General features: G+C 50.5%; 1 protein-coding gene across 1 annotated transcript; it reads left to right on the top strand.

Moving 5' to 3' along the window:
- The first annotated feature begins 998 nt into the window (after nucleotides 1-998).
- KCNK18 (potassium two pore domain channel subfamily K member 18) lies at nucleotides 999-25,196 on the top strand. The gene is made up of 3 exons (XM_073681266.1): nucleotides 999-1,222; nucleotides 10,139-10,249; nucleotides 24,176-25,196. Exons 1-3 carry the CDS (start codon nucleotides 1,012-1,014, stop codon nucleotides 24,988-24,990), a joined length of 1,137 nt encoding a protein of 378 aa, XP_073537367.1. The 5' UTR covers nucleotides 999-1,011; the 3' UTR covers nucleotides 24,991-25,196.
- Nucleotides 25,197-26,852: the final 1,656 nt, after the last annotated feature.

The raw sequence follows: 26,852 nt of genomic DNA, 5'->3' as shown, positions 1-26,852 counted from the left end.
GCACATACACAACCACTTTGGGGCATTATATATATATATATATATATATATATATACAATGCGTTGGAATCGGAGGTATACATACCATACGCTCACTGTGAGTTCCCCAATAACCGGCCGCGGTCTCACTCCTCACTCATCAGCAGTCAATTGTGTAATTGTCCTGACGACTGGAGGCCGCGGTGGGATCTGTGCGATTCCTCTTGGTAACAGCGGTGGGTTCAGCGTTACCCCCCGGCTGTTATCTTTGACGCACCACTATACGGTCACCATATGGCAGTAATATCAGTGTCGGTCTTAGTGTAGAGGTTTATTCTCAGTAACAATGCGGTCATCTGCTGAGGTTCTGTGCTCACGACCAGGCAGCGCCACCGTAGGTGTAATCAGGGTTACTGGTTAGGGGTCACTCAGATGTTTCGCCCCCGGAGCTGAACCTCCACCTGCGCCTCTGGGTATTACTACAGCACAGACCACTGTGGAGCTAACTGTGCACTCCGCCCTCCCAGCCCCCACAACAACCGCTGCAGCCCCCACAACAACTGCTGCAACCAGAAAACCCCAAGCAATTATTACTGGACAGCACACCCATAAGGAAACGGCTCTCCTCAAATACTCTGTGCTGCTGGAGACTTGCCAGACAATGGACCTGAACTACACAATTAGGCCTAATGTAACTCCAAACTGCAGCTTTAAATGTGATTGGAGTAAAATGTAAGGTTTGGAGGATACCTGAGTTACATAGCACACTTGATGGGATTAGATACATGGCTTAGCAGACAGTATCACACATTGCAGCCTTAGATACAGCAGCATACAAGCATCTCAGCCTCTGCACTTTATCCCACAGATCAATAACTTGATCCTGGCTGCATTAAGTTGAGTGCTGCTCTTGGCTGTGCTTCCTCCGCTGGGACGCCTCAGTGTGGGGCTGAGAGCTGCGCACATGGGGGAGGAGGACCAGTAACCACAGCCTGACGCCCGGCCACCTCTTCACTCCGCTCTGGCTGCAGCATGTCCCAGGAGCAGCGTTGCAGCGGGCGCCTCACCCGCCTTCTCTGGGCGCTGTTCCCCCACGCCTGCCTGGTCTGCGCCCTGGTCCTCTACAGCGTCCTGGGGGCCGTGGTCTTCCTCAGAATGGAGACTTCCGTGCACAACAAGACCATCCGGCAGGAGCATGTGCTGGAGGAACTGTGGAGGGTGAGCACCGCCAACATGACCCAGGGTGAGTGCAGCTGGCACCGGCTATTACCCGCTGTTATCAGCCATTACTGGGAGAGGCGACTGTAGGACAGGAGACTACAATCTATTACTCCCTGTTATCAGCCATTACTGGGGGACAGGAGACTACAATCTATTACTCCCTGTTATCAGCCATTACTGGAGGAGGTGACTGTAGAACAGGAGACTACAATCTACTACTCCCTGTTATCAGCCATTACTGGGGGAGGTGACTGTAGGACAGGAGACTACAATCTATTACTCCCTGTTATCAGCCATTACTGGAGGAGGTGACTGTAGAACAGGAGACTACAATCTATTACTCCCTGGTATCAGCCATTACTGGGGGAGGAGACTGTAGGACAGGTGCCCACAATCAGTTTCTCCCTGAAAGAGGAAAGAGTAGCAGCTGTCTGTGGAGCTCCAGGACTTCCAGGAGGAGGGTCGTCGTCTGCCTCTCTTCTCCCCAGGGAGAGGCAGGTTTACTGGGAGGCCGGCATGGCTTCCCAGCCTCCTTTCCCCCGGTCTATGCCAGCGGGGGAGAAGGAGCCTCAACAACCGGCCCAGGAGGGAGTGAGGAGATCGGGAAGGGTGAGGAAGAGCACATCCACCGGCTCCAACCCCGAGACTGTTCATCGCCAGCCCAGAGAGGGAGACCGGGGCACCCCAGGCCCCAGGAACAAGAGCCCAGCAAGATCCTGGGGAGAGATGAGCTCCAGCGAGTCCACAAGTTCCTTCTCCTCCCGAGTGGTCGCCACGTTACGAGAATATGAGGACGCAGGCAAAGCACTAACCCAGCTGAAAGAGGAGCTGAGGGAGGCCCGGGTCCTGAACACCCGGGCGTCCAACAAGGAGAGACCCGCGATCTCCCAGAGGTTTAAAGCCCTCAGAGACGAGGTGGTCAGGTTAGTGCTCCTCCGGGAGGGGATTGAGAAAAGCGCAGGTCCCTTCCTGGAGAGGTTTAAGAACCAGCGGCGGTTCTCAGAAATGAAGGGGTTAAACACCTCAGGAGAACCGCCAGCCGGCGTCCTTAGTGAAGAGGAGGAGGAGGATGAAGAGGTGACTGGAGTCCCAGGTGCTGGAGCCAGTGAGGGGCAGAGCCGGAGCTCAAGTGGTTTCCCTGCAGGGCAGAGGACTCCGACAGCAGAGGCTGGAGTGACGGGGGAGGAGGAGGAAGGAGGACTGCTGAGGGAGATCCGACTGCTGGAGTCTCCAGTGGACCTGACGCGGTTTTCCTTTGGGGAGGACGATCCAGTGGAGGAGAAAAAAAAGAAGAAGAAGAAGACGGGAGGAGCCGCACAGGAGGTGGTGAGTTACAAGTATGTACCAATGTCTGATGTTGCGCCTGCCACCTCCTGTGTAAACCCCACCAAACCTAAAGGCACGGGCTCTGCAGTGGGCTCGAGGCAGAGGCAAGGTGGGGAGAGGAGGCGGACGTCCGGCGATGCTGCCATCTGTGCGGGGAACAGTGCAGGGGGCGAGGCTGTGGAGGTACTCACAGCGCCGGACATAGGAAGTTCTGTGGAGTTTCCCACCCTGCCCTCTGCGGCTAAGCCGGTTATCACCGGGGTCGGGGAGGCCGGGAGGGATGGGAAAAAAACATCCGCCAAGAATACTGGGCGCACTGCTGCGACAGGGGGGCAGTGTGCCCCAGCGCCCAAAAAGGACACTAAGACCTCAAAGTCTGTGGGTGCAGGGCGGGCAGCAGTGCCCAATAAACAGTTAGCCCAGCACAAGGACCAAAATGCTGCAGTAGGGGGGCAGGGCGCTCCAGGAGACGACCTGCAGAAAGCCAGCACCAACCAAAAGAAAACGGGTGTGGTGCTGCAGGGAAAGGAGTCTCTGGGGGTGCTCCCCTCCCCCGGCCCAGCAGGTGTGAGTGCAGAGACACCAGACACAAGGGAAGAAGGAATGGAGGTGACTGTGGAAGGTGCAGAGAACAGCGGAGGAAATGGTGGTAATGGGGTGACAAATAAAGGGAATGAAAGTAGTGGTGCAGTGAATGGTGGGGGTAGTGGTGGAATGAATGATGGGGGTAGTGGAGGAATGAATGCTGGGAGTAGTGGGAATGATGGGGGTAGTGGTGGAATGAATGGTGGGAGTAGTGATGCAGCAAATGGTGAGAGCAGTAGTGGAGTGAATGGTGGGAGCAGCACTGGTGTTGGTGGGGGGAAGTAGGCGATGGTCCCGCTGCCCCCCCAGCATTGGCTGGGGCTTCAGCCCAAAGCTATTCAGGAGCTGTCAGTGCGCCCTCGTCTGGTGGCCCTGGGGATGGTGACTTGCAACAGCAGCTCCTGGACGCCCTGAGGAGAGGGGAGAGCTCCATCACTGTAGAGGGGAGGGAGGTTGATCTGTCTTTCTGGATAGAGAGACATGGTCTTTCAGCCTTCCGAGATAGAGGGGCAGAGACTGTCTGGTCTCTGCCGACAACGGGGCAGAGGAGTAACCGTAGGAACGTGGTCCGTCTCCAGTGGGTAAGCAAGGATGCCTGTCCTGATAGGTCGAAGGTGGTTGAGCTCCTGCTGGGGATGGGCTTTGCGGCATATGACATCTTTGCCTTGATCCATCCCTACGGGACCTCCTACTTCGATGTCAGCTTCGTGAGACCGGAGGGTCTTGAGCTTTTCTAGTCTCGCCATGAGCTGTCTCGGAGTCGCCCCGAATGGCATGGTCTCTTTCCCCTGGCAATAACTCGCCAAGATTCAGTCAGGAAAGTGACCTTTTTGACTAGTAACGAGTCGCTTTCCTGTATGGACATTACCACCTGGGTGAGTCGATACGGAGAGGTCACCAATATTCCCGAAAAGAATCTGGATGACCATGGTATCTGGTCAGGGGCCTGGACCTTCATGGTGAAATTGAAGGTTTCGGGAAACACTGTTACCCATATCCCCTCCTCAACCTTTTTGGGGAGGGATAGGATCTTGATTTTCTACCGGGGGCAGCCTAAGGTCTGTCACAGGTGCGGTAGCCCCACACACTTCAGTGCGCAGTGTACCACCCAGAAATGCGCACTGTGTGGGGACCTCGGTCATCTTGCTGCTGCCTGTCGCAGGATTAGGTGTAACTTGTGTGGTGACCTCGGTCACCCGTTCAGTCGCTGTCCGCGTTCCTTCGCCAATGCGGTCCTGAAAGCGGCGAGTGCGGGACAGGCGAAAGCCGGGACTAATCTTGCCGGTGAAGGGACCAGCAGAGGCGAGGGAGGCTGGGATCCGGTGAGGAGCAAGCTGCCGCTATCCACCATCAGGTGGCAGGAGCAGCGCCGTGGGGACAGGGGGCAGGGAGTAATGTCCCTAAACTCTGACCCAGGTACTTCACTTGCAGCTGAGGATCCTAAAGACAGCGAATTGAGTGAGGAGGTCAAGAGACTTGAAAGGGAAGAGCGAGAGGACGCCACGTCTTCCCAGGAACCCTCTTCTGGTGACAGTCTAGATGAGGGAGAGGGGGAGTGGTCACAGAAAAAGAAAAAGGGTAACAGGAAAACGGCCAGAGGTAGGAGGGGGACCAGGTCTCGAGCTGCCTCTTTGGAGTGCGACCCCTCTGACTCTCTGGCCGTGATCCAGGCGCCATTGGAGGGTTCAGCCGCCCCCCCTCTGGTGGATCTCCAACCGGTTCGGGTCTCTCCAGGACCTCCCTCTGGAGGGGGGAAGTGGGGACCCGGGGCCGGAGGTTGCGGACAAGGTGGTTGGGGCTCAGGAGATGGCTGGGTCTTCCTCTCGGGGGGCAAATACGAAGCCCTCTGGGGGGACGACTAACCCAGGACCACCAGACAAGGGCAAGAATGTATGTAAGGAGAGAATGGACGAGTCTGTTTGTCTTAAGCGCACTAAAAACCCGTCGTTATCGGAGGAAGAGGTTGGGACTGTCAGTGGTGGGAAGAAAAAGGCTATCTAATTCAATCAATCATGATGGCGGCACCCACCCCGTTGACGCTGGCAACTATTAACGTTTGCAGCATAAAGTCAGATGCGGCAAGGTACACGGCCTTTCATTTTCTCGGCCAACTTGACGCCGACATTTTGTTTTTGCAGGAGACCAGGTTGACCGATATATCAACCTTGCATAAAGCAAGGCGGGAGTGGAGGCATGGACCCTCCTACTGGTCTCTTGCGGCCGAGCCGTATAGCGGGGTGGCGGTCCTTTTTAAGACCGCAGCGGTTGAATGCAGACGAGTGATCGAATTAGAAATGGGGAGATGCTTGATCCTAGATGTCTCCATGGGGGGACAAGAGCTTCGGCTCATTAACATCTACGGTCCCCAGTCCAAGTGGGACCGCAAATGTCTCTTCCTGAAGATCAAACCTTTTTTATTTTCGAGTCGGCAGGTGGTCTTCGGAGGGGATTTCAACAACGTCACGAGATCCTGTGATAGAGGAGGTTCTGGAGACCAGCTGGCTTATGACTGCGTCGCGTTAAACAGGATAGTGAGTGAGGCTCGCCTGGTGGATGTCCACATCCGGCACAACCCGGGCGACACGGGATTCACCTTTTTTAGAGGTAGTCAGTGCAGGTCTAGGCTAGACAGGTTTTATTTGAAGGAGGAGGCCGTCTCTTCACTGTTTTCGGTTGTGGAGGTGGAGTTCTCCGATCACTGTTTGATTATGTTTTCTCTGAACGTTACAGAGACTCCTCGGATGGGAAGAGGTTATTGGAAGCTGAATTCGTCACTCCTTGAGGAAGAAGCTGTAAGACGGTCTTTTGAGGAATTCCTTCAGAGCCAGGTACCATTGCTGGGCCTAAGTAACACTAAGTCGGAGTGGTGGGAGATGTTCAAACATCGGGTGGCGAGATTCTTCCGGCAGCTCTCGAACCTCAGAAGCCTGAACAGGGATCGCCTGTATCAGAGCCTGAGGAGGAAACTCGAGCATCTTGTCTCGACTGGAGGTAGCCGCGAGGAGATCTCCAGAGTGAAGTCCTTGCTGAAGAGGTGTCAGTACGATAGGCACGCATCTTTGGTTTTCGAGAGGGACTACGGGAAGTACTGCTCGCCCGACCCTTACAGAAACTGTAAGATGTCAGTGAATAGTAAGATAGTGACGGGGCTGGTGGACAGTACGGGGTCCCTGAGAAGGTCCAGATCAGGGATCTTGGAGGTCGTCAGTTCCTACTACTCGCACCTCTTGGGAAGGAGGGAGCTGGATCGTGATGGGATGTCGGTTTTCCTGGCTGAATCTGTTCCTGAGCCAGGGGCTGACCTCTCGCTGGGCGGTTTGGCAGAAGCGATCAAAGAAGAGGAAGTGAGACTGGCGATCGATGGGCTTAGGCCCAAAAAGTCGCCAGGTCCGGATGGCTTAACATCCGAGTTCTTTAGGACCTTTAGGGACTCTTTGGTCCCCCTCTTGACTCAGGTGTTTAACGAGTGTCTCTCCTCGGGCACTCTGCCGAGATCATTAAGGAGGTCAGCTTTGATCATTTTGTCAAAGGGTAAGGATCCGTCACGCATTGAGAACTGGCGTCCCATAGCACTTCTCAATGTGGACAGGAAGATTTTGGCTAAGATACTTTTCAACAGACTGGTGAAGTTTGCACCCCGGCTCCTTTCGGAGGTTCAGCACTGTTGCGTTCCTGGCCGTAGCACTTTTAGTGCTGTTCTAGGTGTCCGAGAGGCCGTGGAGCAAGGCAGGGCGGGCCTTTGGAAGGGGTTCTTGCTGACCCTGGATCAGGCAAAAGCCTTTGATCGGTTTAACCACGAGTACCTCTGGTCCACTCTTTTGAGGTATGGTCTGCCTGGAGGGTTTGTGGACTGGCTTAAGACCTTGTATGCAGGGGCTGAGACTTTCCCTCTGGTGAATGGGTGGATTGGACGACCTTTCGGGGTAGGGTCCGGTGTCCGTCAGGGCTGTCCTCTTAGCCCTTTGCTTTACGCGTTTGCGATCGATCCCTTCCTCAGAAGGATCGATTGTGGACCGTTGGCGGGGGTGCGGATGGGCGGGGCGGCGCGGGAGGCTATCCTGAGGGTGGTGGCCTACGCGGACGATGTCACCGTCTTTGTTTCTTCGCAAGAGGAGGCAGCGGCGGTGATGTCAGAAGTGGAGCGCTACTCGGAGGCATCCGGGTCCAAGGTCAACCAGGATAAGTGTGAGAGTCTCTGGCTGGGAGGCGGAGATCCTGGTTTTGATCTTCCGGACACCCTCCCCGAACCCCAAGAACATGCCAAAGTCCTGGGCATCGAATTCGGCCAGGGTGATTACCCCACGAAAAACTGGGAAGGCAGAATCAAAGGTGTCGCCCAAAGAGTGGACCAATGGAGGGGTTGGTCTTTGACCCTGAGGGAAAGGGTTGGCCTGTGCAAAGCTTTCCTGCTCCCCTTGCTAATCTACCTGGGCAGCGTCTGTGTCTTGCCAGAGCCTCTCTGGACACGGGTCTACAGTCTGTTCTTCCAGATGTTATGGGGGAACAGACTGAACCTAGTCAAGCGGGAGGTCACTTACCGCACGAGGAGACTAGGGGGTTTGAATATGGTGAACCCTGTGGTGTTCCTAGTGAACACCTTCTTGAAAGTGAACGTGGCAAACCTCTGGAAAGAGAGGGCTCCTCCGTGGGTATTCTCCTGCAAGGGATGGTTTCAGCCTTTCTTCCAGGAATGTGAGACAGGGGGAAGATTGAAGGATCTCCGCACACCACACGGGCATCTCCCGGCTTACGTTACCCCGGTTCTGAAAATGATCCGCCGGTGGGGTCTGGGAATGTGGGAGGTGAGGTCCCTCCCGAGGAAACTCCTCGATATGAGGGTCTTGCTTTCTCATTTTCAGAGTCCATTGGTCCTCAAAGACTGCCCAAGTCGGGATCTGGAGGTTGGGTTGAGTTTGTTAAATTCTAGCAGGATCCCCAAGAAGTACTGGGACTTGACTTGGCGCTGCTTCCATGGTAAGCTGTATGTGAGGAACAATTTGAAGTTCAGGAGCTCCGAGGACAGGAATTGCCCCCGTGAGGCTTGTGCTAACGTGATGGAAAGCATGGAGCACTTCCTGCTTCATTGTCCCTTTAATACAGAGGTGTACAACAGGGTGGGGGCTTCCATTGGTTGGCCGCGGCTGGCTACTCTGTCCTACGCCGGGTGGGCCTATGGAGCGTTCGGAGACCTTGGGAGAAGGGACCGAGACACTTTATTCATAGTCAGCGCCGTGGTGAGGTATTTCACGTGGAACGCACGAGTTTTAGTTTCGACGCAGAGTAAAATCCTCCATGTAGATGAAGTCTGTAGGAACATCCTAGGTGACCTGGTGAAGGTACGTTCTCTGGAGTATGAAGGACTGGGTGCCCGGAGGGCAGCCCGTCTCTGGAGGGGCTTTTCCTTCAGGGTGCCTTAGTCCGGTAGTACTCCTATATCCTGGTGGTGGGCTGATGTCTTTCCACCCTAGATTTTTGTTTTGTATTTCTGTCTCCTGAATAGAAGGTTTGCCGGCATCGAACTTGAGCCTTGGATGGTGAGTGTGTAGGTTGTGTTCTGTATATATTGTATATAATGTATAATAGGGGGTTTTAGTTAGGTTGGGTGGGGGATTTGGGGGGGTTCTTCATCGGCGGTGATAAGAGGACTGATCTGGCCTGGTCCAGGCCCCGCCTGGGGAAAAACTTTGGGGCCTGATCCTAGCTCGGAGTAATCCTGAACTTTGTGGCCAGAGCTGGATCAGGGGTGGCGGGATAGTTAGTGTAGGTCTGTGTTTTATATATATATTAAAAAATTACAAAAAAAAAAAAAGGTTTAAAGTTGTCCATGTCACTATTGTATATATTGTTATTTTTGGTTTTCTGTGGTGTGAATGAGGTGCGGTAAGGGGGTGACTAAGGTCAGGCAGTGGGACCAGTAGGTTAGTGTTAGTGTCCGGTTGTATATACGTTATATTAGGTTTAGTGTTTTATTGTATATAATCTTGTATATAGGACGGTGTTTTTCTGTGTATATAGGACAGTGTGAGCGTTGTGTGGGATTGTATATAGTAGTATGAATGAAGCTGGGCCGGAGGTTTTATAATAGTTATTTCTTGTATATGTATATATTCCAGTGGTGATGGTGATTTTGTTCTTTCTCTGTAGGTCGAATCTTCTATTTCTGGTTGATTTATTTTTCTTCTACTTTCTGTGATTTGTGTCGGCTTTTGTCGTCTTGTTTTGTTCTTATGTTTTGTGTCCTGTAGTGTTTTCTGCTATCAAATAAAAAAGACCTACACTCCCTGTTATCAGCCATTACTGGGGGACAGGAGTCTACACTCTATTACTCCCTGTTATCAGCCATTACTGGGGGAGGTGACTGTAGGACAGGAGACTACAATCTATTACTCCCTGTTATCAGTCATTATTGGGGGAGGCGACTGTAGGACGGGTGACTACAATTTAGTGGGACGTGACTCAGGTCCCAAAAAATTATGGGATCCGCATCTTCAGGATATCTACCCCCCTGAAGGTCCCAGGCAGGAGATATTAATGCCATTTTTCCTATCATGATTTTAGCTTTCTATAGATGGGAAATATGGAATATATAGCATCATCCATCTGGCAGATATTAATTTAGGGCTGATGTGAAGACTTTACAGTGATGTAAGTAAATAGGTCTCATAACTATAGGAGCTACGCCTGTCACAAAATGCCCAATATTCATAACTGGAATCCATCTCCAAAGTGTCTGCTTGTACTTCTTTTGAAAGCAGGAAGAGTTATCTCTGGAGGCGATAAATTTGACTCCTCTCAGACTGTTGTATACACTGAGTTCAGACTTTGTGTCTGCTTTCCATCAGATAACCCACTTTAATCAGCTGTTCACAGCGGGGAGGATGTTGATGAACAGGGGTTGGAATGAACTGTTAGCTTTTTTTCCCTTTACAGTTTATTATGAAGCTCGATATGAGGGCACGTCCCCGCTCAAGAGACGGTTTAAATATTTTGCCAAAAGCTAATTTATACTTTTTGTCTTTTTTTCTAGATCAGTTTTGTATTAAGTCCCGGAATCTGATCCGCAAATATAATAATGCTGAAGCTGACTGGGATTTCTATAGCTCCTTGTTTTTCTGCTTTACGGTGTTCAGTGCAATCGGTAAGTGGCAGATGGGACGTTCCTCGGGGAAGGAGCCTGGATTTCCAGGAGCTGTTGACTATAGTTGGTCTGCAGATAGTTTGGAGCAGAGGACTCGAATTCCCGAGCACCAGTCGTGTTAGTGGCTGCGGTGTGCTGGAGTGGGGGTGAGGAACGCTTGGTGCTGGCATTTCATTATCACCATAATTACCTTTTCTTTGCGTCTCAGCCCTTGTAGCAATGATCTTATAACCAGTGGTGAGTGTGGATCCAGATATGATGGCCGCCTGTCTCCTCACTGATTGCCGTTATACTGAGACTGCCCTTTGCATGTTGAACTTATAATGTTTCCTATTATTGGAGACAATGGTGGAGATAAATCTGCAAAAAAGCAAAATGCTCTAAAATGGTAAAGCCGTGTGCCACATTCATGTCGTGTGGTAGAGACTTTCATACCACCTGAATCATCTCCGGAAAAGGTGGTGCCGCACTAATGCCCGGGTACTGCTGGACGCCGGCAGTGTGTGGCTGCCTAGCTGTAAGATTGCTGAGACTAGTTGTCCCTTTCCTGTCCACCTGTGTTTTGCTGCAGTGAGCTGGTAGATAATTCACTATCTGCTGGGAGCCACGGGCGGCTCCTTCTATATAAACCCCAGCAGGCCGTCTCTGGCTGCTAGTTATTATTTCAGCTAGATCTGGTCACTCTCATGGACGTAATGATCAGGGTCGCAGAGGGTGCGACCACAGCCAGGTCCGTGCGGGAGACCAGCGCCTATCTCACCTGGATATGCGTCCTCAGATGCACATTTAGCTGAAATGTTTTACAGCGCAGCCATCCGCCGGCACCCTGCACCGTAATACACATGGCCGGTCAATCGGAGGCCGGCAGATGAACTCGGCGTGCCCGTCACGGACAGCGCATGGCACGCCAAAGTCAGCTCCCGGCCTCTGAACTAGCTATAGAAGAGGACGCCGGATGTCATGGGAGCAGAGGAAGGTAACAATATTCGTTTATTTCTTTTTAAATGTGTTGAAGAATTGGGGAACAGGCATTATACCAGTAAGGTGCCAGGATAGGAGACATTATTACATGATGGGGCCCAGGATGGAGGACATTATTACTGGAAGATGCCCAGGATGGAGTATGTGAAGACCCGGGGTCTTCCGTGGGCATAACACTACTCAGACAACACAGGATGAGGGTAAAACAGCGTGGTAATACTTTATTGAACCACAAAGCGGACAATAAACACACAGAACAGTCCCAGCATATACCCAAGATGGCACAACATTACACAGTCTCACCCTTCCTTCTCCGTCCTCCTGGGATAGAACAGCTTCTGTTCTGTTCTGATAGATTCTGGTGGGCCCCCACAGAGAAGAGGTAGCAGCAAGCTTAGGAAGCTAGCATTCCATGGAGGTATAAGGCCAGGAGACCCGAGAGTCCCACCCTGGCCTCTCTGAGAGTTTCCATGGAGCCAAATGACATGCGGGTCCCAATCTGGCTTCTCCGAATGTCTCCGAGGGTTTCAGGCGACCGATGGGTCCCTCCTGGCAATCCCAAACAACCATATCCATGGGGCCAGATGACTTCTTCGTCCCAACCTAGTCTCCCCAAACAACATATCCATGATCTGTCTGATAGTCAAATGGAGAAAATCCTTATCTTTCCAGTCAGGGCCGATATCCTTAGACTATAATCATGTAGAATTCAAATCTGTGTTTCTTTGGGTAATGCCATGAAATCCATCTGATGTCCTGCAGGATGTCTCTCATTCTCCTTGTAAAGTCTTTCTCCAATCTCTGTTTCAAATCTGACTGCCACAAAGACACATGTCCCTTCTGCTTCTCTGGGCTCAGCCCCCTGAATCCCAGAACTGTTTTCACCCTCCCCTCCCAAAGCTAAGTGTGCATTAGCGGAGGTATCTTTCTCAGGTCGACCACATCACCTGGGTCTACATGAGAGACTCCCTGTGGTGAAGGCTCCACCTGATCTTCTTTCAACACTTACACAATGAGCCTAGATGATTTTTTGAACAATGGTTAGAGGCTCCTGAGATACTAATGAGATTACTGGAATGCTGGACACTTTACAAGTTACATTAGTGTACATAAACTGACGAGCAAGTAGAACATTAATAAAACACAGCCAGCAATCTCTAATAAAGCACAATAAGGTATTTCTCTTGGATTAACAAATCTAAATATCTGGCTTATTAAGATTTTATGCTGTATAGTCACAGAGGACATTATTACTGGAAGATGCCCGGGATGAGGGATATTATTACATGATGGGACCCAGGATGGGAGACATTATTACTGGAAGATGACCTGGATGGGAGACAATATTGCTGGAAGGTGCCCAGGATGGGGGACATTTATTACTGCAAGGTGCCCAAGATGAGGGACATTATTACATGATGGGACCCAGGATAAGGGACATTATTACATGATGGGACCCAGGATGAGGGACATTTTTACTGCAAGGTGCCCAGAATGAGGGACATTATTACATGATGGGACCCAGGATGAGGGGCATTTTTACTGCAAGGTGCCCAGAATGAGGGACATTATTACATGATGGGACCTAGGATGGAGGACATTGTTACTGGAAGGTGCCCAGGATGAGGTACATTACACCAGGAAGGGGCCAGGACATTATTATTGTAAGGTGCCCAGGATGGAGCACATTATTACTGGAAGGTGCCCAGGATGGAGGACATTATTATTGTAAGGTGCCCAGGATGAGGGACATTATTAACGGAAGGTGCCCAGGCTGGGGGACATTATTACTGGAAGATGCCCAGGATGAGGGACATTATTAACGGAAGGTGCCCTGGATGGAGGACATTATTATTGTAAGGTGCCTGGATGGAGGACATTATTACATGATGGGACCCAGGATGAGGGACCTTATTACTGCATGGAGCTCATGTGGCACCCTCTAAAGACAGGCATCACAAATATCTGTGAACTCTGATGGTGTGAGGAGCCGGCTCTTCAGCCATTTTTACACACACACATGTAATTAGTGTAAGGGCCATTGTGATGTCTGGTCGGTAGCAGCCCCTGCCCAGAAGAAGCAACCCTGCGCCCCTGGAATTGGGTGGTGCTGGAGATCGGGGAGGTCAGCCGGTGTCTTCACTTTGGTTGTTGTCGGGACTCCAGCGAAATCTGTGCAGCCGCATGGGACATAGTGTCCTGCACGGTCCAAGAAGATCCCAACGGCCAGACGACGTCAGTGAGGGATCAGACGAGGAAGGTCTATGGAGGATCCTTAGTTGTCGGCGGTGGGAGGAGAGCTGAGGTGCTTCCCTGTAAGCCTGAGGTGCCATGGATGCCGAGGTCCAGGCTGAGAGGAGAGGTGCTAGTGCAGGTAAAGTGCTATATGCAGTGGGAGTGAGGAGAGCAGCTACACATTGCCGGAGAAGAGCCGGGTCATCACACCATGAGGGGCTCCGTGTACTGAATAACTGCGGAGAGCTGGAATCATCATCATCATCATCAACTTCTCCAGTAAAAGCGAGGTTTTCTTCCTGTTGCGCCTGAGGTCTGGACATTGCTTATTGAGACGGGCTGATCCTGGACCCCTTCCACAACTTTTCCCTTTTTATTCTGCTGGGGACAGTCTGCCTGTTGGCGAGATCCCCGTGACAGTTGGCTCCATTACACCCCGTCTCGGTGGAGGCCGATACAGACAGAAAGCTGGCGTCACGCACAGGATCGCAGCCTGCTGCGCCATCGGCCTGAAGACCTGCCTGAATTGTGACAGAGGCTAGAGAGAGACTGCAACAACAGGACAGTGAGTATTAACCCCGGGTTAGCTGTAAAAGGGGGTGATCGCCATGTCGCACGCTAATAACGTACCCGCAGGGGAGGGAAGAGCAGATTACCCAGCTGGAGCTGCTGGTTCCTGTGGCAGCGATACCACAGCCTCCATCTTGCCACTCACCATTCCATTTATCCCTGGTGCCCCCCTGGCTACCAAGTAGTATAGCAGAGGGCCCCATACCCTGCAAGAATTTAAGGACAGGCTGCAGAATTTCTTTCAGCTATTCCCCATGACTGCGGCACAAAAGGTCACTAATCAGACAACTCACCGGTGCTGCACAGCCGGAGGCCAAGTCCTGACCCAATGCCACCAAACAAACTGTAGAAGCTGTACTCACTAAGAGAAGAGACACCTTTGATACCCGCACTACAGCAGAAATTAAAATGAGGTTTTTCAGCTGCAAACAAAGACCTCAGGAGACTATAAGGGACTAGGCAGTAAATCTGCAGGAGGCCCTGAGGGCCATTCAGCAGACTAGTCCTAGAAGGATCCGAAAGGCTGATAATTATATGATAAAAGAGAAGTTCATAGCAGCCCTCCTGTCTAAATCAGCTAAAGTGCAGCTGCGGATGCTGTGTTTCTGATATGGATTTTTGCACAATTCAAGGACCGGTCTATCCGTATCCTTCAAGGACCTGCCGATGCGACCAACTTGACAGTGGGCAACCCCATTGCTCCTACCCAGCACGAGACAGCTGGGTACCACCAATCATTTGTTTACCGTTCCATGAATGAGAAGCCCACAATTTCATCTACAACTGCTGCGGTGGACAGTATTACCTCGACGCTACAACAGTAAGTGAATGACTTGACAAAAAGTGTTGCTGTGCTGTGCCAAGCGGTACACACCCTTCAGCTTGCTTACAGCCCAGAAGACCTGCCGTGGTATCGCCGAAAGCACCTGCCACCATGCCAAAGAAGGTACGCCCATAGGGACCGAAGGGCCACCGACAAGTTCGATCCGTCCAGCCAACCTATCTGCAGACGCCAACTTACCTACCAGTCCAGGCTGCGCACTATGCTCCTCTACTTGCTGTGTGCATGTCTCTTGTCTGCTGGCTTAGGGCGGCGGCGCTGGAACTTCCTGATTCTTAAAGTTACAGTGTACACAGTCCTAATGTGTCCCCAGCCTATTGCTGTGAGTCACTGGATACTTAAACCTCCTCCACCCAGTGGGAGGTGCCTGAGCAACACTTTCTTTCAGTGTGTTCTGGGCTACTGTGAGTTGCCAGGTCCTGTCCTGAACCTTGTCTGTTTCCGCTACCCTGGGGGCTGAGTACCCAGGCCCGTTGTAACATCCCTGGCGGCGTGCTTGCATAGTGCACCACCTCCCACTATGCAAGACCGCAATCTTACCTGTCAGTCCAGCCTGCAAACCTTGCTCAAGTTCATGTCTGTGTACATGTCTCTTGTCTGATTGCTTAGGGCGGCGGCCCGGGTACTTCCTGATTCTTATAGCTGCTGTGGGCACACTCCTAATGCGTCCCCAGCCTATTGCTGTGAGTCACTGGATATTTAAACCCCCTCCACCCAGAAGGAGGTGGCTGAGCAACACCTTCACTCAGATTGTCTTTGCAACTGAATTGCCAGGTCCTGTCCTGTATCTTGTCTGTTTCCACCACTCTGGGGGCTGCATACCCACACCTGTTATCTCTGACTTCTAGTCTGTTTCTGCCACCCTGAGGGCTGTATACCCAGGCTCGTTCTTGTATCTCGTTGCAGTATCAGTTCCTGTCTGAACTGTCTCCTAGCCTGTTACCTGTTTGTCTCTATGTCCGTACCTTCCCTTTTCTTGCAGTGTCTGAACCTGCACCTAACTCCAACTCGTTGTCTCTGTACTTCTGTTTGTGAGTTTTGTGTCCACTCGCTACTTCACAGGAAGTACCTTGTGTGTATCTGGTTCTGCTTGTCCCTTTTCCCTTACTCCGTATCTACCTCCTGTGTTCTAGCCATCTTCCTGTATTTTCCAGTCTGTTCCATGTGAACAGAGCCCTGTCCTCTCTGCCTGCATCTTCAGCCCTGTTCTGCTCTGCTTGCTCACGGCGCCAGCGGTTTCCCTCTGCTCTGCCTTGCCCACCGCTCCATCGGTTCCGCTCTGCCTTGTCCACCACACCTGCGGTTTCGCTCCGCTCTGCCTTGACCACCACTCCGGCGGTTCCTCTCTGCTCTGTCTTGTCCACCGCTTCGGCGGTTATGCTTTGCTCTGCCTTGGCCACCGCACCGGCGGTTCCTCTCTGCTCTGCCTTGTCCTCCGCTCCGGCGGTTTCACTTTACTCTGCTTGTCTACCGCATCTGTGGCTCTGTTCCCGTCTCCCAGTCTGTACTGGATCCTATCCAGCCTGCGCTCCAACCTGCTAGTACCTCCCTGTCTGCACTCCAGCCGTGCTTGCCAGTATCTCCCTGTCTGCACTCCAGCCGTGCTTGCCAGTATCTCCCTGTCTGCACTCCAGCCGTGCTTGCCAGTGCCCACCTGTCTGAATACCAGCCGTGCTTGCCAGTGCCCACCTGTCTGCATACCAGCCGTGCTTGCCAGTGCCCACCTATCTGCATACCAGCCGTGCTTGCCAGTGCCCACCTGTTTGCATACCAGCCGTGCTTGCCAGTACCCACCTGCCTGCATACCAGCCATGCTTGCCAATACCCACCTGCCAGTATGCCAGTCTAACCTATCTGTTCCTGCATTCCCCGGTGTGGGTCAACAGCTGTGACCGGGGTCTGACCTGGAGTAGCACCTGGTCCCTCTGCTTGGTTCTTCCTTGGTTCACGGAGTCCACTGAGCCGCAATGCGACCTTGGTCGGATCGGGTTGATACTTAGTTACGCCCCTCCAGGCACTCCTCGGTTCATGGTACAGTGGGATCACTGATCACGCTCACGCCAGTCAGTCCAGGCGCGAGCGTAACACCCGTTAACTGTATCCATGACTTCTAGTCTATTTCCGCCACCCTGGGGGCTGAATGCCCAGGCTCGTTCCTGTGTAAGTTCCTGTCTGAACTGTGTCCTAGCCCGTTACATGTTTGTCTCTATGTCCGATCCTTCCCTTTTCCTGCAGTGTCTGAACCAGTACCTAACTCCTACTCGTTGTCTCTGTTCTTCTGTTTGTGAGTTTTGTGTCCACTCGCTACTTCATAGCAAGTACCTTGTGTGTATATGGTTCTGCTTGTCCCATTTCCCTGCCTCCGTATCTACCTCCTGTGTTCTAGCTATCTTCCTGTGTTTCCCTGTCTGTTCCATGTGAATAGAGCCATGTCTGTTCTGCCCGCACCTGCGGCTCTACTCTGCCCTGCTCCGCTTGCCCTCCGCACCTGCGGCCCTGCTCTGCTCTGCCCTGCTCTGCTTGTCCTCCGCACCTGCGTCTCTGCTCTGCTCTGCCCTGCTCCGCTTGTCCTCTACACCTGCGGCTCTGCTCTGCTCCGCTTGCCCTCCGCACCTGCGGCTCTGCTCTGCTCCGCTTGCCCTCCGCACCTGCGGCTCTGCTCTACTCTGCCTTGCTTCGCTTGTCCTCCGCACCTGCGGCTCTGTTCCTGTATCCCAGTCTGTACTGGTCCCTATTCAGCCTGCTTACCTACCTGCAAATGCCCACCTGTCTGCATACCAGTCGTGCCTGCCAGTACCCGCCTGTCTGCATACCAGCCAAACCTGCCTGTTCCTGCATTCCCCGGTGTGGGTCACCAGCTGTGTGACTGGGGTCTGACCTGAAGTAGCACCTGGGCCACCTCCATCGTCCCTCCTTGGACCACGGAGTTGATTAAGCCGTCATGCATCCGTGGTCGGATCTGGCGAAGCCCCTAGTCAAGCCCCTCCTGGCAATCCTCTGTTCGTGGCCCAGTGGGACCACTAACCATGCTTACATCAAACAGTCCGGGCTTGAGCGTAACACAAAGCCAGTCACATTAAGAGAAGGTGTCCTTTAAATGGGAAGGTCCTGGGGAAGCGGACCAACCCCCAAGAGTAAGACCAGGTGGTCCCTCAAGACCGGCAGTGAAAGTCTGTCGGTGGCCATCCAGTGGTTCCAGTCCTGATTGACGGCATTCCTTTGATGGCCCTGGTGGATATTGGGTCTCAGGTGACAACTATGTCTTTAACCTTATATGAAAGATACTGGGCCACCAAGGACTTTATCCGGGATCCTGAAGATGAGATCCACTTATTGGCAAGTAATGGCTTACCGGTGATGCAGGTAGGCTCTAAGGACGTTATCATCCAGGTGGGACAAGTTAAACTGCCTTCCCAGGGATTAGTGATCATAGACGTTGAGAGGGGTGATGGTGCTCCTGCAGTCAACCTGGGCACCAATGTGATGGAACACTGCCTGAATGTTATTGTTGATATGATCAGGGACACTTTGCATACAGTCCCACAGGGGAAGAGAGAAGCAATGTCCTTGTAAAGCATCAGTAGATAGGAGGTGTGAAACTTACAGACCCAAACCCTTTTTTCCTGCCCCACACGAGCCAGACAATCCTCTGGTGCAGGACTGCTGTAGGTATAGAAGGTAGAGATTATAATGCCCTACTCGAGCCAGTGTATTAGTACGCCCACCATCCTTGCAGTGCGGCAAGTGGTAAACATACGCAAGGGAAAAGTCCCGGTACAGGTACTGAACTGTGGGTAGGAGGAGGTCTGCCTGCCCCGCTGCTCCACATTAGCCAGGATAATAAGGATGGGCACTAATGCAGTCAGTGATGCTGAACCGCTAACTGTATCATTGATGATCTAGTTCCCTTAAAAAAATGGTGTCAGGAGTTGCACATTGGTACCGACACTACCCCCATGACTTTGATAGACTAAGCTCCATCCAACATCACATACCCACAGGGACCAACCTGCCGACAAAAGAAAAGTATAGACCAATTTCCCCTGCAAATTACCAACTGGTAAAAGATCTGTTACGGGAGATGAAACAGGCAGGACTGATTAGGGAAAGCTATAGTCCTTGGGCTGCCCCTTTGGTTTTGGTTAAAAAGAAGAATGGGAGCATCCGCATGTGTGTGGACTCCCGTACAATTAACAATGTAACCCATAAAGATGCATACCCATTGCACTGTATTGAGGAATCTCAGGCTGCTCTTAAGGAACCTAGGTATTTCTCTACCTGGGACTTGACCAGTGAGTATTGGCAGGTTCCGCTTGTTGAAACTGACAAGGAGAAGACAGCCTTCACGATCCAATGGGAATATTCGAGTACAACTTTATGCCATTCAGACTGTGCAACTCACCGGAAACTTTTCAAAGGATAATGGAGTGCTGCTTGGGGCATAAGAACTTTGAAACGGTCCTCTTGTATCTGGATGATATAATCATCTATTCCAAAACCTACGAGGAACACTTGCAACATCTTGCCGAGGTGTTTGAATCCCTGCCAAAGTTTGGATTCAAAGTGAAGCCATCAAAGTGTCTTTTGCTGAAACCCAAGGTTCAGTATCTGGGGCATGTTGTCAGCACAAAAGGAGTGTCTCCAGATCCAGACAGGGTGACGTTATCTGCGAGTGGACAGCGCCGCCGCCAACCACTGTCCAGGAAGTCCGTCAGTTCCTTGGTCTTGTGGGCTACTACCGCTGCTTCATTTCTGACTTCACGAAGTTGGCGGCTCTACTGCTGGTGGGTCAATCCGGAAAGTAAAAACACAAATGTCCTCCCATTGAATGGAATCCACAGCTGGAAAAGTCTTTCCAAGGCTTGAAACAGGCGCTCACCGGTGAAGAGATCTTGGCAGATCCCGACTACAGTCAACCTTTCATCTTGCATACCGATGCTAGTAACAATGGAATAGGAGCTGTTTTATCCCAAGTATGGACAAGAAAACGTCATCTCATATGCTAGTGGATCACTCCGACCATCGGAAAGAAACCCTTCAAACTACTGCTCGTTCAAGCTGGAATTACTGGCTGTGGCTCGGGCTATAACCAAAATATTCAAGCATTTCCTAGCTAGCTACAAATTCACCTTGTACACTGAAAATAATCTGCTGAATACTAGGTGCTCTAGAACAGAGATGGATGGAGAGATTATCTAATTATCAGTTTGTGATAAAATATCGGGCTGGCAAGAACAGTAATGCCCATGCGCTCCCTTGGATGCCGAATCCTCCTGTGTCTGAAGAAGACCCTGACTTTCTGGAACAGATAGAAATGCCAGCTTACTATCACCAGGCTGTGCTGCAAGACTCTTGTCAAATGACTGAGAAACCTTCAGGGTCCAGAAGACGTCTTGCCGACCTCCTGCCCCATTTCGGGAAGAAGGAAGCTCAAAAAAAAGATCTAGTGCTGTGCTGCATGAACCTCCAGAGGTCTATCAGCCCTGGAAAGAGAGGAAAAGATTACTCTTACATGAAGGCAATTTGATTCAATGCCACATGATCCCACAGACCCATGAAGTCATATGGCAAGTGTTGGTACTGAAAGCAGATGTCCCCATGGTCCTAATAGTCAACCACGATCAGAGTGGCCACTTTGGCTGGAAGAAACTTGAGATGCTGCTTCGCGACCGCTTCTACTGGCCCAGCATGCGAAGCTCTATTGAGAAGTGGTGCAGAGAATGTAGTCCGTGTGGACTAAAAAGAAAAGCCAGAGGGCTCCTCTACAGCTGATCATCACCAGACAGCCATTGGAGATGGTAGCCCTAGATCAGGGAGTTGATTATGTGAAAGAATTAATGGGTTATCCTGGAGCTATTGAAGATCCTACCTCTGGAACAGCGTAACCAGTGAGACGTTGCCTGACTTCGTGGACCTTTACAATCAAGTCCCCATCAATTCCATCGGTTATTCAACTGAGCACTTTATGAGAGCGAGACCAGGCAAGTTGCCAGTAGATCACCAAATGGGAGCCATCAGACCTGAAGAAATCTTTAACCCTTCCAATGCCCATGGAATTCAAGAACAACAGGAACAGTATCAGAAAGTACAAACAGTGCATTGCGAAACATCTGAATAAAGCAAGACAGAAACAAGAGCGAGAATATAACGAACACGCGCCAGTGAAGCACTTTAAGCTGGAGACCGCGTTCTAAAGGGCAAAGCCAGGACCCATAAATTCAATGATCAATGGGAAGTAGAGCCGTACACCATCTGTCTCCAAGAACATCAGGATCATAAAGTATACAGGATCATGAGATGGAGGGAAAACGCACAAAGTGGTTTCACAGAAGTTTATAAAAATATTTAGATGTGAGAGTCCTCAGGGGTTGATACCTTTTAATGGCTAACTGAAAAAGATGGTAACAAATTGCAAGCTTTCGAGACTACTCAAGTCTCTTCATCAGGCATAGTATACCACAAAATCTGAAGAGTCACATATTTATACACCATAAGACACACAAGAAAAAAAAATGCAATAGGTAAGACAGGTTATGAAAAGCAGAGTTATTATGGAAGAGATAAACAGTTCTGGCTATAAATATTTTAGCAGTTAATAGATGAGAAGTGTGACGGTTTTATTGTCCTGTGACTAGGTCCAGTGTTGTGATGGCCTCACAGGTCTGAGGAGCACATTCCTTAGTTGATGTAGAATGACATAAATCCATGCGACACATTCATTTCTGCTCTGAAAGTGTTAAAGGTCACCATCAGTTTATATTCTGAGACTCTTCTGTCTCTTTGAGATTTGAAGTTACCTTTTGATACCAGTAATTTCATATCTGTTATGCTGTGATCAGGGAAACAAAAATGCTTGGCTACTGGCAGATCTATTCTTTTTTCTTATTGTGTGATGATGATGATTCATCCTTGTCCAAAGTTTTTGCCCTGTCTCTCCCCTACATAAAGACCCCCAGCTGGACATTTGGTGCATATAATTAAGTACACCCCATTAGATGTGATACAGCTGAAGTGCCTGGGATCTTATAGTCCTGATGTGAGTTGGGGATCTTTATCTTGTCTGTGGTCGTTATAAACGGACAGGTTTTACACTTTTTCTGGTTGCAAGGAAAGGTTCCTGTAGCTGGTGGAGAGGACAAGGAGCTTCTGACAATGATGCTTCTTAGATTTGGGGGCTGCCTGAAACACAGAAGTGGGGGGTCTGGAAATATGGATTGTAGTCGGGCATCTTTTTGTAATAAGGGTTGTAGTTTCCGTGCTGCTCCCCTTAGCGCCTCCAGATTTGGATTGTAGATAACTACTAGAGGCACCCGGTTGTTTTCTTGTTTGGTTTTGTAATGTAGGAGATGATTCCTTGATATTCTTGTGGCTCTTGTAATCTGGTTCTCAATTGTTCTTGGATGGTAGCCCTGGTTCAAAAAGGTCTTTCTGAGGCCACCAAGGTGTTTGTCTCTGTCCATAGGGTTGGAGCATATCCGATTATATCTGATGGCTTGGCTGTAAACAGTAGAGTTTTTTATGTGTTTCGGATGGAAACTGTCCCATTTAAGGTATGTAGGACGGTCGATTGGTTTCCGGTACAAGGATGTCTCTATTTCATTGTTCTGTAGCTTGATGATGGTGTCCAAAAAGTTAATTTCAGTACAGGAGTAGTTCAGTGTTAGGTTGATGGTGGGATGAAATCAATTAAAGTGTTCATGGAATGTCTTCAGCTGTTGCTCAGACCCCGTCCAGATGATTAAAATATCGTCAATGTAACGACAGTAGGCCAGAGGCCTGATGGGACATGAGGACAAAGTCACTTTCAAGCTTGGCCATGAAAAGATTTACGTACTGTGGAGCCATTTTACTTCCCATCGCTGTACCAGTCTCCTGTAGATATATGTTGTTATCAAATTCAAGTTCTTAGTGTGTTCAGCTGGTACTAGGCTCTCTGACTGCCAGTTATTAGTGTGTTCAGCTGGTACTAGGCTCTCTGACTGCCAGTTATTAGTGTGTTCAGCTGGTACTAGGCTCTCTACCTCTAGCTGCCAGTTATTAGTTTGTTCAGCTGGTACTAGGCTCTCTACCTCTAGCTGCCAGTTATTAATGTGTTCAGCTGGTACTAGGCTCTCTGACTGCCAGTTATTAGTGTGTACAGCTAGTACTAGGCTCTCTCACTCCAGCTGCCAGTTATTAGTGTGTTCAGCTGGTACTAGGCTCTCTGACTGCCAGTTATTAGTGTATTCAGCTGGTACTAGGCTCTCTGACTACCAGTTATTAGTGTATTCAGCTGGTACTAGGCTCTCTGACTGCCAGTTATTAGTGTGTTCAGCTGGTACTAGGCTCTCTGACTGCCAGTTATTAGTGTGTGCAGCTAGTACTAAGCGATCTGACTCTATATGCCAGTTATTAGTGTATTCAGCTGGTACTAGGCTCTCTGACTGCCAGTTATTAGTGTATTCAGCTGGTACTAGGCTCTCTGAATGCCAGTTATTAGTGTATTCAGCTGGTACTAGGCTCTCTGACTGCCAGTTATTAGTGTGTTCAGCTGGTACTAGGCTCTCTGACTGCCAGTTATTAGTGTGTGCAGCTAGTACTAAGCGATCTGACTCTATATGCCAGTTATTAGTGTATTCAGCTGGTACTAGGCTCTCTGACTGCCAGTTATTAGTGTGTTCAGCTGGTACTAGGCTCTCTGACTGCCAGTTATTAGTGTGTTCAGCTAGTACTAGGCTCTCTGACTTGACTCCGACTTGGCTTCTGTGGTTTGTGTTTTATTTCCTGCGTTCTGACTCTGGCTTGTACTCTGACTACCTGCTTGTCTCCCGATTCACACCAGGGATGTGAACTATTATCCCACTAGACACCAGAGATGTGAACTATTATCCCACTAGACACCAGGGTTGCGATCTATTTTCTCACTAGACTCCAGGATCATAATCTATTATCCCACTAGACACCGAGGATGTGAACTATTATCCCACTAGACACCAGGGATGTGAACTATTATCCCACTAGACACCAGGGTTGCGATCTATTTTCTCACTAGACTCCAGGATCATAATCTATTATCCCACTAGCCACCAGGGGTATAATATATAACCCTACTGGACACCAGGGATGTGATATATGATCACACTAGACCCAGGATTATGATATATTGTCCCTCTAGACACCAGATATGTGATCTATGATCCCAACTAGACACCAGTGATGTGTAGTACCCCATTAGACACCAGGATTATGATATATTGTCCCAGTAGACATTAGGGATTTAACCTGTTGATTTACAATGCTTCCATCTGTCTCCCTTTCAGGTTATGGTCAGATGGTGCCCATCACCAATCTGGGGAGAGTTGCCACCATGGTGTACGCGGTGATTGGCATTCCTCTGATGCTTCTTCTACTGGCGGATCTTGGTGATATTCTTGCTGTTTTCATGTCCTGGGCATACAACTCTGTTCTGGATGCCTGGCACCGATGTTTCCGGCATAGATCCAGCCTCTCCCATAGCCAGAGTCGTCTCCCGGAGAGGTCTGCTCCGTCATCCAATATGAACAGCCAAGTTTCCATCAAGGAACCACTGAATCTGACGGACATCCTGAAGAGCCAGGCGCCGGTGAAGAACAGTTTCCTGCAGCTCCGAAACCTGAACATATTTGAGCTGCTGATATTGAAGGACATTGAAAGGATTTTACCCAAAAAAGGCCCATTTATGAGGTGCTACTCCTGCCCCGAGTTGGAGATGAAGCAGAGCCCCCATCCGGCTCTATTGAACTTTGACAAGCTTGGCGAGGAGCTGGAGCAGCTGGACGTGCCCATCCTGGTCATCATGCTGGTGGTGATGGCCTTCATCATGCTGGGTGCCCTGATCCTGCCCCTGTGGGAGCAATGGAGCACTCTGGAGGCCTTCTACTTCTGCTTTATAACACTCACCACCATTGGATTTGGCGACATTTTTCCTGGTCACCCAAAGTTTTTCCTGCTGCTGTCGGTGTACACAGTGCTGGGCATGGCCATTATCTGCATGGCCTTCAAACTGATGCAGAAGCGGATGGTGTCATTTTATAAGAAGTGCGTGACTTGTCTGAGCATGGGGAAGGAGTACGGGACGCCCAATGGTACATCATAGATGGCGCTGGCACAGAGTTGTCACATTACGCTCTACGCCAATAATGCCAGTGTGATAGAGTGCTTGGCTCTCTCTGTAAAGTCTGAGGGCCCTTGTGCATGTACCCCCATAAAGAAAACCTCTGGCCTTTCACCCATGTGCCCAGGCCGGATGATAATCTCTGGCGTTATGGCGGCACAGGGGGCTGACATGTAGTGGTAACAAGTGCGGCATGCTTCGCTCTCTATTTATGAAGGTACATTAGGTATATGGACTGGGGCTCGAGGGGTCATGATCACTATATACAGAGGGTTGGGTGGTTGTGATACTGCTGGGACTGATAGTGCCTGTGTGATAGTGTGATGGTGTCGCCTTTTCTCCACTTTTTGTGAGTGGGGTGCATTTTCCAGCATCTTATATCATGAGCCATGGCGGCTCTCCGCCAACATGTACAGGAGTCTCGGATGGGACCTCAATACCCAAAACTTCAATAAAACTTAATCCAGGAACGTTTCTTCTTTAGACTTTGTCTGTAGTCTGGATTGTGAATGGAGGGAGAAGGTGCCAATACAGGGGGTATCCCTCCGCTCAATGGCATAGTGTGGGTTAGGCAGAGACCCACGCGATGACAGCTGACATTGCGGAGCGCAGAATCGAGAAAAATGTCACCTGGACTGCTGCTGGGCTGCGCTGTCCATGGGCTCTGCTGCTGGCAGTGAGACGGTTGTCTTACTCTGCTGCTCCTGCACCTCTGTGCTGCTAGAAGACGAAGTAGCAGCACCTGCCGGCCGCTCCATGCACATGGCCTAGGGTTGGGGCTGCTCCTTCCATCTTTCTGACAGTATGAGGAATGGGGATGATTGTGCCCCTATAAAGCTTTGTGCTGCAACCCTAAGCAGCGCTCTGACATCGGAGTATGGCGCCGCCACATAATGGGGCACCTTCATCAGGACATTCTACAGTTTATGACAGTGTAAAATCAAAGTTATTTGGGGTCACAGAAAGCAAAATACATGAGCTGCTGCTCCACACTGATCTCATGTCAGAAAATGTAATCGACAGATCCCACAGCAGTGGCAGAAAAGACAAGGAATCTGAGAAACGTGGGACAATGAGCCTTAGAGGCAGAAAGCTACTCCTGTAGGCTGCAAGGCAGATCACTACGCAGAGAGTGACTGAGCATGTGTGTCCTCCAGCACTCACATATATAGGTGGAAGAGACTGAGCATGTGTGTCCTCCAACACTCAGATCTATAGGTGGAGACTGAGCATCTGTGTCCTCCAGCACTCATATCTATAGGTGGAGGAGACTGAGCGTGTGCGTCCTCCAACACTCAGATCTGTAGGTGGAAGAGACTGAGCATCTGTGTCCTCCAGCACTCATATCTATAGGTGGAGGAGACTGAGCGTGTGTGTCCTCCAACACTCAGATCTGTAGGTGGAAGAGACTGAGCATCTGTGTCTTCCAGCACTCAGATCTATAGGTGGAGCAGACTGAGCATGTGTGTCCTCCAGCAATCAGATCTACAGGTGGAGGAGACTGAGCATGTGTGTCCTCCACCACTCAGATATATAGGTGAAGGATACTGAGCGTGTATGTCCTCCAGCACTCAAACCTATAGTTGTAGGTCACTGAGTGTGTATGTCCTGAATCACTCAGATCTATAGGTGGAGGAGACTGAGCGTGTATGTCCTCCAGCATTCAGATCTATAGGTGGAGGTGACTGAGCGTGTGTGTCCTCCAACACTCAGATCTATAGGTGGAGGAGACTGAGCATGTGCCTCCAACACTCAGATCTATAGGTGGAGGACACTGAGCAACTGTGTCCTCCAGAACTCAGATCTATAGGTGGAGGAGGCTGAGCGTGTGTGTTCTCCAGCAT

The sequence above is a fragment of the Phyllobates terribilis genome, unplaced genomic scaffold, assembly GCF_046119375.1.
Source record: "Phyllobates terribilis strain yellow unplaced genomic scaffold, ASM4611937v1 Scaffold_5__5_contigs__length_657084704, whole genome shotgun sequence".
Classification (NCBI taxonomy): Eukaryota; Metazoa; Chordata; class Amphibia; order Anura; family Dendrobatidae; genus Phyllobates; species Phyllobates terribilis.
Note: the sequence above shows the minus strand (reverse complement) of the source record. Positions and strands in the feature narration are given on the sequence as shown.

Coding starts and splice junctions, on each gene's coding strand:
- KCNK18 (XM_073681266.1), top strand. CDS start 1,012: ATGTCCCAGGAGCAGCGTTGCAGCGGGCGCCTCACCCGCCTTCTCTGG. Junction 1,223..10,138: donor CACCGCCAACATGACCCAGG/GTGAGTGCAGCT, acceptor CTTTTTTTCTAG/ATCAGTTTTGTATTAAGTCC. Junction 10,250..24,175: donor TACGGTGTTCAGTGCAATCG/GTAAGTGGCAGA, acceptor TCTCCCTTTCAG/GTTATGGTCAGATGGTGCCC.